The sequence below is a fragment of the Lontra canadensis genome, unplaced genomic scaffold (assembly GCF_010015895.1).
Source record: "Lontra canadensis isolate GAN:19392208 unplaced genomic scaffold, GSC_riverotter_1.0 scaffold174, whole genome shotgun sequence".
Lineage (NCBI taxonomy): Eukaryota > Metazoa > Chordata > Mammalia > Carnivora > Mustelidae > Lontra > Lontra canadensis.
Window position 1 is genome coordinate 1,251,520 of NW_022631168.1, and position 14,332 is coordinate 1,265,851.

The following is a 14,332-nucleotide window of genomic DNA, read 5'->3' on the forward strand; positions in this document are numbered from 1 at the left end:
AAGAGGTATATAACTAATGACATAGCTGTAAATTATACACAGAAAAACCTGACAGAATTACAAAGGAGAAAGAGACACTCTTCAGTCATAGGGGCAGACTTGAACACAGCTCTCGGTAACTGCTACAACAAGGAAACAGAAAATCAGTGCAGACAGAGGAGGGATGAATGACACGACCACTGAAGAACCTGAATACTTTTTGGTACATTCTGATTATTCACAGAAATACTCGTGTGCTCTGCTGCAAAAGAAATCTCAGATTTCCAAGGACTGAACTAGAGGATGTTCTCGAACCAGAATGTAATCGATGAGAAAAATCACTAGAAATTTCTCAGGTTTGGAAATGGAGACATGCAGTTTTAAATAATGCATGGGGCAAAGAAGAGGCTACAATGAAAACTAGAAAATATTTTGAACAGAATGAAAGTGAAAATATGATATCTCAAGAAGTGTGGGATGTGGCTGTAGGGCTATAAGGCTGAAAATCTGTAGCCTTAAACATGTACGTTAGGTAAAAAAACAAAGGCAGAAATTCAATAAGCCACCCATCCATTAAAAGAATTTAGGAAAATATGCAAATTACCTCCAAGGAAGTACAACAGGGGTCAAAAGAACCAGAGAGTATTTTTTTTAAAACCCCCATTCTTGGTGGGCTGTAAGGAACAGGCTGCTGGTCACATTTGGCCCATAGGCCACAGTTTGTTGACCCAAGAAGGAAGGAAAAGAATAAAGATATGAGCAAAAATTAATGCAACAGAAAACAAATATACAACTGGAAAAAAATTCAACAAAACCAAAACTTGTACTCTGATTAAACAAACAAACAAACAAACAAAAACAAAAGAAAAGGAAACAAAAAACAAAGCAAAACAGGGGCACCTGGCTGGCTCAGTGGGTAGAGCACGTGACTCTTGATCTCGGGGTCATGAGTACAAGCCCCATTTTGGGTGTAGAGCTTACTTAAAACAAAATAACTAGTAAAACTGATAAACTGCCAGCAAGACTGACTAAGAAAAACAGATGAAGACCAGCATTATCAATACCAGGAATGAAAAGAAGCTGTAACAGGGTCTATAATAAGACCCTACAGATAGCAAGAGGCTATTATAATCAATTTTATGACAGTAAATTTGCAAAATGAGGAGAAATAAACAGATTGTTTGAAAAATATAGATAATCTGAATAGTCTATTAAAATAGACTAAAGAGGGGCACCTAGGTGGCTCAGTGGGTTAAGTCCCTGCCTTCGGCTTGGGTCATGATGTCAAGATCGAGGGCCTTTGCCGTCAGGGGTGCTGGGTCACTGGATGGCGATCTATGTGGAAAATAATGAATCTTGAGTCTACTCTGCGGTCACACGCAAACATCAAGTCCAGGTCGACCTCAGTGGGGAAGGCAGAACAATCAATCTGACATATTCCTTCTGCTTTATTGGACCCATGTAGTTTCTGTCCATCACTGTTGCTTTGGGTCTTCGTTTCATGGTCAAAACCTCTGTTCTAATGAGTTTTATTTTGATGAGACTTTGTTGCCTTCGTGTAAAAGAATACAATTGTTTTAGGTCTGTCTTAAAGTTTTGAATTATTTCAATTTTTTTGTTCTTTGATGCCTTTTTTTAAAAGATTTTACTTTTTAAACTCTACACCCTGTGTGGGGCTTGAACTTACAACCCCAAGGTCAAGAGTCACGTGCTCTACAGACTGAGCTGACCAGGCACCCTTTCAGTTGGAGACTTCTGATCCATTTTCACAGTCCATCATTCTACTGGTGTAGTCATTTTGCTTTCCAGAATCTGCTTACACAGTCCTTCAGTTTCCCCTTTTGGCTACCGTTCACACTTTAGCACATTAAGACCCTTTGTGCACTCAGCATGTGCTTGTCTCACTGAGGTTGGCAGAAGTAATGCGTAAAGGTCGCATCAGTAGGGACACTGGGGGAGACCTTCGCCAGAGTGAGTTAGCACTACAGTCAGAATGATTTTGTGTTCCTTAAACTTGCAGAACTCCTTTAAGATATGACCTTAGAGGTAGCAGTGCCGGAGTGATCATCTTTGGTTGGGACAGTGGTTGGGGGCTCGGGGGGCGGAGAGAGGGAGAGAGAGAGGGAGGGAGGCAGCAAGGAAACCCCATCGGAATAAACAGCTTTATAGAAAAAGGGAAAAGAGGGCTCTAGGAGGGCATGGCAACAGACCGCAGTGATATGGCTGGGTGAGAATTACATTGATGGTGACAGCCGGGTGAAAAGCTACACCCCTAGTGGACGGTCAGCTCAACCTGGAGAGACCCGTAATATGGCATGCGGCGATGAATAGGGTCAATGGGATAGTTGGAAAAGAAAAGAGCTAAGGTCTACCATCTCTCTTCTCACTGTGCCTGTGACAGCCGAAGACTGAAACCTGGCTGAGCCGAGGCAAGAGATCTCAGCTCCTGTACCAGTGGGGCTCTGAGTGACTCCAAACCAAGCTCAGGAGCTTAGGCCCCGGGTGGGGAGCCCATTACGGACAGGGGCATGGTAAGGGACAAGGGCTCTCCCTTCAGTAGTCCCAGGGACCCTCCTATGTGTACCGGCGGCCGGACTTGAAGGTGAGCTGTGAGCATCGGGCGACCCAGCCACGCCGGACGAGCACAGTGGCTGGGGGGGCGGGGGGCGCCTGGACTTGGCGCACGGATGCAAGGACAGAGGAGGCAGGCTTCGCGGTCTGAGCTGGCATCCACCACTTACCTTTCCAGGTGCTCATGTTATCTAAGCCGGAGAGAGAGACCCTTCTCGGCGCCTCAGTGCTCTCCGGCCTCCCGATGTGGCGTGTGCTGTCCACCGGCGGCTGCTCCTGGCGCCGCTCGGAGAGGTGGCTCGGCTTCGGGGGGCGCGGCGGCGGCGTGCCGGAAGCCAGGTCGCGTTCTGCGGCTTCATAGGGCAGGAGACCTTGGTTCTTGTCGACCTGAACGGTGGCATTTAAGGGCGTTTCTGGCAGCGGCGAAGAGCAGCGATCCCTGGCCGGCCCAGTGCTGTCCCTGCTCCGCGTCAGGGCGGCCTGCGGCCGCAGGGAAAGCACCTTCTGGGAGCCACTCCCACGGCGCAAGGGGCGGCCCGAGCCAGCGGGGGCCGCAGACGGCGGGCCGTCGACGAAGACGTCATCAGATAAAACCTGCTCCAGCGAGCGCTCCGAGGTCGAGCAGCTGTCACACCTGCTGGGCAGACTGCAGGAAGAAAGCAGGACGTGTGACCGAACGCAGCAGGTCCTTGGCGGAAGTGAGAAGACAAAAGCCACCTCCGTGCCACGGAAGCCGAGCTGGCCTCTTTCCCACGCTGCCACCGTCATCCCCGCCCCCACCAATCCCTGGGTGCAGGACATCGGGCTCAGACACGTATGGCGACGCAAGGTCAGACACAAAAGCCACATGCATGAGTCATCCCGGGCTGACGGCGCTCTGTCCCCACCTCGGCTGCGGCAGGAAGAGGTGAGGGAGACGCACCCACTCCAAGATGCCACGGCTAAGCAGACCCGGCCCATGGCAGCGCCCAGGAGGCAGCGGAGGTTCCGCGGACACAGATGAGCACAGAAGCGTACCTGGCCTGTCGCGGTGGTCCAGTCTCACAGTTGGACAGAATCAGATAGTCAGGAAGGGGTAGAAACTCTGACTCGCTTCTGCTGTCCTCAGCAGCCACGAAATCCGTGCTTAGGTCACCTCTCGGCCCAGAGGCGCTGGGGGTGCGGCCGCTGGGAAGGCAGCTGCCTGGCGCCAGCTGGAGGGCGGGGGGCCCACGAGAGCAGCTCTCGGTCGGATCTGCCGGAGAAAGCATTCCCCAGGTTAACGGCGAAGGGCGGCTACAGCACTCACTCACCCGTGCTCCGGCAGCATCTACGAGGCCAAACAGAAGATGCAAATCACAGCTGGTGTTTGCCATGACGGAGTCGACCATTTCCCCGAGCTATAAACAATGTCTGGGGAAGAAGACCCGTGTTCCAAGACTGAAGTGTTGAATCAATTAAGAGTAAAAAAAGTGAAGCATTCTTGGCCTCGAAGTCTGCACTAACGTAGTCTACTTACAGCTTCTTTATGGCTCTTGGCCGTAGCCCCGTGCGACTGTTTATTCACTCAACACACACACGTATGTTCCACAGAATGTGTGCGCGCATCGTCCATGTGCATGCACACAGACATGCGTGTCTATGCCTGCCTGGACAAGATATCCCAGTGCACTCACTGCGCTCGCAGCGCTCTTTCAAGTCTGCTTGGACAGACTCTGGCCTCCCTGGAGTCTACAAGCCGCTGGAGGAGACAGACAAGTGAAACATAAATAATCCTGGTAATGATGTGTAAGGAAAAGGAAAGAAGGAAATAGGGTGTGATGGCTGGGAAAGCCGCCATTTCTCAAGAAGCATAACACTCAGAACCGGCCGGTGAAAAGCCTGTTTTTATCTCCCCTTTGAACCCCACTGGCACGAGTTTGGGATTCCTGCGTCCCACTGGTACAGAACTGCCTGAGTTCAAGTCCAGGGTGTGCTGTTTGCTGTTGGAACTGTGGGTTAGCTACCGACCTGCTGCCGGTTTGCTTCTTTGTAAGGCAGAGATGCTAATAGCACGTAGACCACAAACTTGGTCTGGGGACAAGATGAGCTCATGCACGAGAGCAGTTAGCAGAGCTCCCGGCCAAAGTACACCCGAGGCAATGACCAGCTATGGCTGCTGGATACAGGACCAAACACTTCTTGTGAAAAGCCACAAGAAACGGCCTGGGTGTTATTCTCAGATGAAGAGGACTATGCTCTTACATCCTTCTAAGAACTGACGAGGGGGGACTACAGGGAATGATAAGGGTCCTAGGGGTGGTTTCTGGCTTCTTCCAAATTCTTGCCAGACCTGCCTGTTTTCTGCCAGGTTCTGACTCATTCCTGTTCTTCTTTGAATACTGGGAAATACGTGGAGTATCTATGTTTTATGATAACTCCTGCATGAGGCAAGCAACAGAGGGGACACACACCTTGGCACATGGACACAGAAGTGTTGGGCTGAAGGTGGGGACTAGGGTAGCTGGGAATGAGCAAGAAGCCTGGAAGAGCTGGTCAGGGACGCTTGCCTTCTTTGCATCGGTTGGACTCTGGCCAGGAAGGGCTCACTGTGGCTTCGAAAGGAAGCTTCAACCCTTGTAGCAAGAATAAAGGGCTTTGCCATCGTATCGTTTCCTTTTATTCCAGTGCTCCGGAAGCTCAGTCATGAGACTGAAGTTTCCCAGGAAACACGCTGCAGCGCCACCTAGCGTTTGATGTGTTTCCAGGGGGGCGGTGAGAAGCGGGATGTTGACGGGGTTGTCGACTGCAGTATAGAACTGATGCGAAAGGAGATCAGAGTCAAGATCGCACAGGTAAGCAAAGTGTAACTTCGGTATACAACACAGGAGTACATGTGGATGCAAGAGAGCAAGAGTGAGAGTGAGCGAGAGCAAGAGAAAGCAAGCAAAGCGGAGAGGAAGAGAACAGGAGGAAGAGCCCACAGCAACCTCAAAGCTAATTTGCTTTGCACAAACCTCAAGCCGATGGGAGATACGAGATATGAGAGTTCTGGCTTATTACCGCCCACTGCTGAAAAGCCCGATCGACAACAGAAAACCTGGGGTTCCATGAATTAATAAAAAACGCTGATATTTAATACTTCCAGGAAATCAGCAGCAGCCATGTTCTACCTTTACTGCACCTCTCCTGTGGCACATTCAAACCAGGTACATGTGCCACCCAAATGTGCCGCAGGACAGATGCAGTAAAGGCAGAATGTGGCTGAGGATGTCCTGGAGCCTGTCCACACACACTGGAAGCAGCGGTGGTCGGCATCGCCACTGGTCCCCCCCACCCCCCTGCGGCCACGTCCCCCCCACCTCCCCACCCCTCCCCCTCTCACCTGCGCCCTCCTCCAGCTGGCCCAGGTTGCAGACCTGACTGATGCTGTACACCCACACCAGCATCTCCACCTCGGTCTTGGCCACCAGATAAAAGGTACGTGAAGTAGTCTTGACGATGAATACGAAATTATTCTGAAACTCCTTGCGCAGGAAGCCAGGGCCCATGTGCCTCCAGACGGCGCACTCGCTCAGGTCGATGGCGCGGATGGGCTTGCTTGCGTGCTTGCTGCGGTAGTACTCCAGCACGTCCGGGCTGCCACTCATGCGGCCCCGCCGGAGCACGAACCAGCGCCGGCGCCAGGCCTGCGGAGAGGCAAGGCGACAGGGACTTACTTACCGTCCTGACGAGGACAGCGGAGAACTCACTGGGTCACCTCAGTGAAATTAGGCCAAGGCCACCAGCCTCGGCTGGAACGCGGCACACACCGCCTTCAAGCCGGCTCTAGCCAGTGGCTGCAAGGACAGCCTTTCAGCAGCCACGTGGCACAGGGACATGATAGAAATGGACACACGCGCCCACTAAAGCCCCTGGTGACCGGTGAGAAGACAGCTGGTTTACCACCCTCCATCGCGGTCCAAAAGCCAAGGTCAGACTCTCAAATCAGACACAACTGAGGACTGCCCGCCACTGCCAGAACCCTCTAGCACACCTCTACACAACTACCGGCAAGAGAAGACTCACACACGTTTGACAGACAGAGTCATCGCCATCTGAAGTGGATGACTATCTTGCTGTAAAGCCCCAAGGGCTTCACAATAACCCATTTAGTCTCCAAGCTATACTTCAGAGAAGTCACTATTTTGATGTCCGTTTTCCATATGAGAACATTGAGGTTTGGAAAAATGAACTAAGGCTAATCCCTAAGGAAGGGATGTGAACTCAAGTGAGCACAGAAGGAGCTGTAGTGAGCATGAGGTAAAAATAGGAGAGTGGGCTCTGTGGCCAACCCTTCACAAGTGTGTGACTATAGACTGGAACACCTCTAGGCCAAAGGATTTTTTTTTTAACAGAACGAAATAAGCAATACAAGGGGCAGAGGGAGAGAGAATTTTCAACAGATGACATGCTGAGCACAGAGCCTGACTCAGGACTCAGTCCCACCCCTCTGAGACAACGACCGAGCCAAAACCAAGTCACTCAACCAACCAAGTCACCTAGGCACCCCAAGGTATGTTTTCTGAAAGATTTTATTTATTTCTCAGAGAGGAACAGCACGCACAAGCAGGGGTAGAGGCAGAGGAAGAGGGAGAAGCAGGCTCCCCTCTGAGCAGGGAGCCCGTTACAAGACTCCATCCCAGGCCCTGGGGACTGTGACCTGAGCCTAATGCAGACCTGAGCCACCCAGGCGCCCGAGGATTTTTTTTTTTTTCAGATGAAAATCACACTTAAGCATTCACCTCTTAAATCAGTGTTTCCTCATCAGGGATTGGGACGCCCCAGGGGGCATCTGAAAAGAGGTGTGTTTTGCGCGTCCTGAAGGCCAAGGGCGGAGGGGCTGACTGTCGGGCCCTGCAGAGAAACACTGTAACAGGTAAAGGGAACTTGTTCCAAGCCACAGGATCTCAGAAAGAGCCAAGCGCCGAGGTAAAATGATCAAGGAAACCTTAGTCCATGCTCAGAAAAGACAATGATGTTCCAAAGAAACCAGCACCAAGACATGGCTCCGCAGACACCCACGTCCCCCGACCTAGAGGAGCTCCATCCTGGGGTATGAAGCCTAGGAAAAGATGTGAATTTGCAATTGACTGCAGCCCCGCCGTTGTAAGGAGTCCTCGGTATCTGTAAACTTCCCACCATCTCCTGGAGGAGAACTTCCTCAGGTTCCCCATTTCCCCACATTGGACACCTCGCTTTCTGCTAGGAAGAGCGGGGCACGGACAAGGATCACAGGCTGCCGGCCACGGCGGGCTCTTCTCCACGGGATCTCCTCATCGTTGCAGCCACCAAGGGCAAGTGCAGAGATTTACAGCTCTGTGCACGGCTCTTCCGAGCAGCAGGTGCGACACAGGAAGCATGGGCTTCTGCCAGGAGGCGTGACGGCCACTGGGACAGGAAGTGTTTCGTATCTCGAGCTTCACAGGTGCCTGACACATTTAAAAGCCCACCGACCAAGAGGCCGGGGTCGGGGGGGAGGAAAAGACCCCGTCTGGAGCGTTCGTGATGCCCTCCCTGCCCAGGGCACACGAGCTCCAGCGCAGCAGAGAAGCTGGTCAGGCCCTGAGAGGCAGAAGGCCACTCAGCCCAACGGCCGACCGTTACACCTCAGACCAGAAAACCCTTCTGAGGCCATGGCGAGGAGCAGGCACGAGAAGGCAAAGGTGCCGCTTCATGCTGGGTCGGGACAAGGAGGGGAATCGGTGCCTGGCAGGTGAGCCCCAGCCAGTTCTGCCTTTATGGACACTGTGAACATCTGAGGACGGTCAAGCCACTTGGAAGAGGGACAAAGCATGTGATTAAGTCCTTGTTTTTAAGACAGGAGAAAGCACAGCACGTTTGTGTGCCCATGATCCAGGAGGGACAGGAAAGCGGCTGAGTCCATAAATTCTTGTCGTAAACACACGGCCTCGGATGGGAAGAGAAGGAGCTTGAGCGTCGCTGCAGGCTTTGGGACGTGGGGGATGGGAACTGGGCAAACAGGGACACGAAACCTAATCCCTGGGTCCCCTGAGAAGGTGCGGGCCCAGCGAAGGGTCCAGAAGATGCAGGAACACCCAGTGCGCCTGCTAAGGAAAGACTTCACGGGGACTCTGGGTACCCCGAACTTTCCAAAGGCAACTTCGGTCGGGAACTGTGAAGAGGAACTGTGTGGTACTTCCCAAAAGTGACTATAAAAGAGGAACTCAAACGGAGTGCGGAACCAAGTTTCTACTGAACTGCTCTCAGTTTTATGGGAACAGCTTTCTCTTCCTTCGACAGCAGTTCGGAGGGAGTAATACTGAGAGTCAGCACGCGTCCTGGCAGACGATGAACACAGAGAAGCCGCTGCGAGCCGGTCCGGAGACGAGCCTGCTGCGTGGCCGGGATGGCAAAGGGGCAGAAATAGGAAACGGGAAGATTCCGACCGAGCGCTGAGGCGGCCTGCGGAGGGGTCGGCCGGGAGCAGCGGGAGCGCAGAGGAGAAAGACACAGCCATGTCTGGGGTCACTCATCTGTTCTGCAGCCGCTTCCTGATGGCCTCCTGTGGCTCGCGACAGCATGGGGACTGTGGGGAGGCAGGCGCATGGGGCACAGGCGCGGCGCCTGGCCAGCGCAAGCTCTGGAGGGAGGGCTTCCACGACGGCTCCCTCGTGCCTTCCTGTAATGCAAGTGTCCCAGTCAGGCTTTGCATCCCCCAGACACCCACTTCAGAGATACAGCACCAGATGGGGAGCAGGGCCCCTCGCCCCACTGAGGCACCTCTGTTCCAGAGACCCTGGTGGATTTTGGTAAGTGACCATTCGGGCCGCTTGTTTCTTCTCTTCCCACGCTCATGCTTCGAACTCACCAACAATGAACCCAGGAAACCCTATGCCCCACCCTCAGCCCTAATAAAAGCAAAACCCCAGCCCCTGTGAGCATTCTTCTACCTACAGCCTTGCTGTGTGGCCGCAGGTGTTCTGGGTCTTGTAAGTAATACACTTAGATTTCTTCAAAATCTCCTGATGGTTGTTGCTAAAGGGCTCCTTGCCATCATAGTAAGAACCACAAGAGCCGGTCCAGCCACGGCAATGGGTACTGAGGGGCTGAGACGGGCCCGACAGGTACCGGGACTGAAGAGGCCTAAACCATACGAGGGCTGGGAGTTCCGCAGGCCCGGGTGGCAGGAGTGGAAGCAGAAGGAAAAATGGCAGGTGCCCAGTAACTTCCAGAGGATGCAGCACAACTCACCAGCAGGCCCTCCCGCAGGGTTTCATTGTTTTATTTTATATTTTTTTAGAAAAGATTGTATTTATTTGAGAGCAAGCACATGCACGTGCAAGTTGGGGGAGCGGCAGAGGGGGAGAGAAGAGGGACCAGCAGATGCCCCGCTAAGCAGGCAGCCCTTCTGGAAGTGGGAGACATGTGACATCTGAAAGCAGCTGGCCAGCACCAAAGTGAAGCTCTTTGCATTGAAATAGAGCAGGGATGCCTGGCTGGCTCAGTCTTGATTTCAGGGTTTTCAGTTCGAGGCCCATGTTGGGTGTAGGGGTGTAGAGATTACTTAAAAATAATAAACTTAAAAAAAAAAGATACAATGAAACAGGGCCACAAGGAAGTTATCAGATCTGACCAGAGTCATGTCAGAAGGACTCTAGAGCCAACTTAAAGAAGCTCGTACTGGCCAAATATGGAACAATTTGAGCCTTAATAAATATACCTATTACAGTGGCTGGAAACCCATCAGCTATGTTTAAATCCATGTGTTCATATGATATTAAAAGAGAAGAAAAAGGGGCACCTGGGTGGCTCAGTGGGTTAAGCCTCTACCCTCAGCTCAGGTCATGATCTCAGGGCCCTGGGATCAAGCCCCGCTTCGGGCTCACTGCTCAGCAGGGAGCCTGCTTCCTCCTCGCTCTCTGCCTGCCTCTCTGCCTACTTGTGATCTCTATCTGTCAAATAAATAAATAAAATCTTTAAAAAAATAAAAGTTTTTAAAAAAAGAGAAGAAAAAAATTTCATCCTCAGAGGGTGGGAGGGAGCCACTCCATTAATGGTGCAAACTGGTCATTACCCTCCTTCTCCTATGAGCCAGACCACCCGGAAGATGAAGGGAAACATGTTTTTATAAATGTATTCTGACTCATAAAGGAAAATAAATGATAGAATTAGAGTACCAGCGTTTTGCTGTCCCTGGCGAATTAGTAAGGATGCATATTAAGCATCAACAATTGCTAGCTCAGGAAGCAAAACATGCAGACATTCTGTGCTTTCAGGAGACTGGCATGGGCTGTCACCAGCCAAAACCCAGACTGTGGGAAATTTGGCATCTCAAAGACCCAGGTTCTTCCCCAGATCAACGATGAGAAAAATAAAAGGATGGGAGGAATGCTGTTTATGAGATCAAAACTTTATTTATTTTTAAAGATTTTATTTATTCATTTCAGACAGAGAGAGAGAGAAAGAACGCAGGAGCTGGGGGGAGAGACAGAGGCAGAGGGAGAAGCAGACTCCCTGCTGAGCAGGGAGCCTGATGCAGGACTTGATCCCAGGACCTGGAGATGATAACCTGAGCTGAAGGTAGACACTTAACCATCCTAGCTACGCAGGTGCCCCCAAACTTAATTTTTTTTTAAAGATTTTATTTAGGGACGGCTGGGTGGCTCAGGTGGTTGAGCATCTGCCTTCGGCTCAGGTTATGATCCTAGGGTCCTGGGATCGAGTCCCGCATCAGGCTCCCTGTTCAGTGGGGAGTCTGCTTCTCTCTCTCCCATTCCCCCTGCTTGTGTTCCCTCTCTCTGACAAATAAATGAAATGTTTTTTAAAAATAAAGATTTTATTTATTTGAGAGATAGCAAGCAAGCATGAGAGGGGAGAGGGGCAGAGGAGAGAGAGAAGCGGGCTCCCCTCTGAGCAGGGAGCCTGATGCAGGGCTCCATCCCAGAACCCTGGTACCATGACCCAAGCTAAAGGCAGATGCTTAACACCTAACCAACTTAGTCCCCCAGGCGCCCGATAAAAAGGATTTGAAAACAATTCTTCTGGAGGTCATGTTCACAGATCCATTGGATAAACAGTTACTAAGTGCCTACCACATGCCAGGCCCTGTGCACAAAGGGAAGGTTTGTCAGAGAAGTTCTAGACCCACAGAGGATGAGAGGCCCGAGGGCTGCTGTCTCTTCTCACTTGGGAGCTGCTGACGTGTGAAAGTGCGGGATGGCCGGGTTCCGTGGCTGCACGGGTCTCCACCTTCTCTCTCCTCGGACCTCCTCTGCTGGGCAGGTCACGAGTGGCTCGGGAAGCCAAGATGGAAAGGGGGGAAGTCAACAGTTCAGGGTAGACCGTGAAGATGAGCGTGTCCTGCACCGAGAGGATCTAGAAAGCAAAACCACGACGCAAACAATCAGCCGAAATTCTGACTCAGAGAAACGGACTGCAAAAATGGGGAGGGGCTGGAGTAAAAGTCAGGACCTGCATTTGAATTCTGATTCTACTTCTGACTTTCTGGGTGACCTTGAACAGTTAGCTCCACTGCTGGGAAGCTCAGCATCTGCCAGTGGAAATGCTGTGCCCTGGCCTGCCTCCCATCTGCTGTCACCACGGGGAAGCAATGAGAAACGGACAGCGAAACATTCTCAATCTGAAAGTAACTTATAAAAAAAAAAAAGAAAGAAAGAAACTTATAAAATGAGGATGGGCCTGGTTTTCACCAGGGCACAAGGCACTGCTTGCCCTGGGGAAACTGCTTCTCTCCTTCTGGAACCCATAAACCCCGCCATGCACTAATGGGTTGTGAGGGCTCGTCCAGCTCTCATAATCCGAGATCTGTTTCCCATCAGCCTTTCCTGCCACAGCCACCAAGCTGACTCATTACCTCCCCACCAGTATCATCTCTAACAACAGAAACCTGCAACATCCTGTAACCTTGTGGAAAAGTGTTTGTGCTACCACTGAGCTCCTCCAGGAAGGCATGTCTAGATCACAGGTCTCTGCATTTTTATGGAAACAGTAGAAGAATAACTGAATGTCATCCTTCTAAGAGTAAAAGCTGTGTGTTGTTCTCCTCTTAAACCAACCTAACTTGCTGCCTTCATAATTTACAAACACCTCCTGGTCTGTACCAACATACAAGTGAGACTTGAGTCTGAACTTCACTGTGACAGGTTGAACTGTGTCGCCCCGCCCCTGGTTCATATGGACGCATGCACGAAGGAATGTGTCATGAAGACGCAGAAGGAGGAGATGGCTATTGACAAGGCAAGGACAGAGGCCTGGGAGAGATCCATCTCAGCTCTCAGAATGAATCAACCCTGCTGACAGCTGGGCCTCAGACTTCTAGCTTCTTTTTTTTTCTAAGATTTTATTTATTTGACAGAGAGAGACACAGCGAGAGAGGGAACACAAGCAGGCGGAGTGGGAGAGGGAGAAGCAGGCTCCCCGCCGAGCAGGGAACCCGACGAGGGGCTCGATCCCAGGACCCTAGGATCATGATTTGAGCCGAAGGCAGAGGCTTAACAACTGAGCCACCCAGGTGCCCCATCAGACTTCTAGCGTCTGAAACCGTTGGTGTCCCTGGCACTGTACTTATCTATCTCCTAACCACAAAACCAACTAGAAAACTAGACCAAGTATATGCACCAACTGCTTTTAGACACTGGATGATAGTCAGTGCAGGACCGCGACCTGGTTGAGAAGAGAAACAAAAGAGGTCAGCCCAAGGAGCGCCCTGGCTTTCACAGCCTGTGGGTGCATTTCTAGCCTACACTGCAGGCAGGGGGTCCCACGCAGGGTGTAGCTGCCTTGCAGAGCTGAGAAGACAGAGATCACAACCCTGGATGGTTGAGGCGACGGAAGTTTGTGTGGGGGGGAAGCAGAGAGGAGGGAGCCGGGTAAGGAAGGGGTTGCAGAGATCCTCACAGGACTTCCCTGTAACTCGGCGGAACCTAGCAAGCACGTGTGGGGTCAGCTTCGTGAGCGGAATCCGGTGACAGCTACCAGAGACACAGACTGAACCACCCACCCACAGGGCGTGCACAACGCTGGAATGCGTCGGGAGCTCTGATCAGCTGCAGAGGAAGAGCCAGAGACATTCGGTAAAAACTCTAGAAAGGACACAGCTTAGAGTTAGGAAAAGGCCAAACTGGCCCTGGAGTGTAAGTCTGGGAGGGGGCGGGGCTGGGGCTCAGTCGGTTCAGCTGCTGCTTCCAGCTCAGGTCATGATCCCAGGGTCCTGGGATTGAGCCCCGTGTTGGGCTCTGCCCTCAGCAGGGAGCCTGCTTCTCCCTCTGTCCTTCCCATGCTCTCATCAATCAATCAATCAATCATTCAATCTTAAAAAAACAAAACAAAGAAGCAGCAGCAGCCTGGGACCGATCAAGCCGATTTTCCAGTTACTGAACCGCCTGCCAAACGAAGTTCAACACTTTGTAAAGGAAGACAACAAAATCCAGATAGTCTACACTATAACATTTACAGTGTAAATAATCGTCCCCAAACTACTAAAATATGGAAGGAGCTAGGAAAATGGGGCTCGTCATCAGGAAAAAGATCAGTTAATGCACAGAGACCCAAAAATCACAGAGATGACAGAATAAGCAGACAAAAATTTAGAAGTTATAATGTCTGAGGTTTAAAGGAAAACATGTAGATCATGAGAGGAGAAATCGACAAGAAGCAAATGGAACTTCTGTGGAGGTGAGAAACGGAGTCTCCTGAGTGACCAGTGAATGTGAAACACAGAGCAGGGAGAAAAACGAACAGAAACACCCGGGCAGCTGCTGACAATGCCCTTTCCTGGGCCTCCCCTCCAGGGAGCCGAAGT

At 51.4% G+C, this 14,332-nt stretch overlaps 1 protein-coding gene across 2 annotated transcripts in view; it reads right to left on the minus strand.

Annotated features, from left to right (window-relative positions):
* The window catches only part of GAB3 (GRB2 associated binding protein 3), an 80,207-nt gene that overhangs the window by 28,327 nt on the left and 37,548 nt on the right, over window positions 1-14,332 (minus strand). Inside the window, exons 2-5 of one of the 2 annotated variants that reach the window (XM_032846266.1) lie at window positions 11,698-11,886; window positions 5,894-6,197; window positions 3,568-3,784; window positions 2,721-3,196 (exon numbers count right to left, since the gene is read on the minus strand). In XM_032846266.1, the coding sequence (XP_032702157.1) occupies window positions 2,721-3,196; window positions 3,568-3,784; window positions 5,894-6,197; window positions 11,698-11,886 (1,186 nt within the window). The remainder of the gene's footprint in view (window positions 1-2,720; window positions 3,197-3,567; window positions 3,785-5,893; window positions 6,198-11,697; window positions 11,887-14,332) is intronic. The other variant, XM_032846268.1, reaches the window with a different exon arrangement.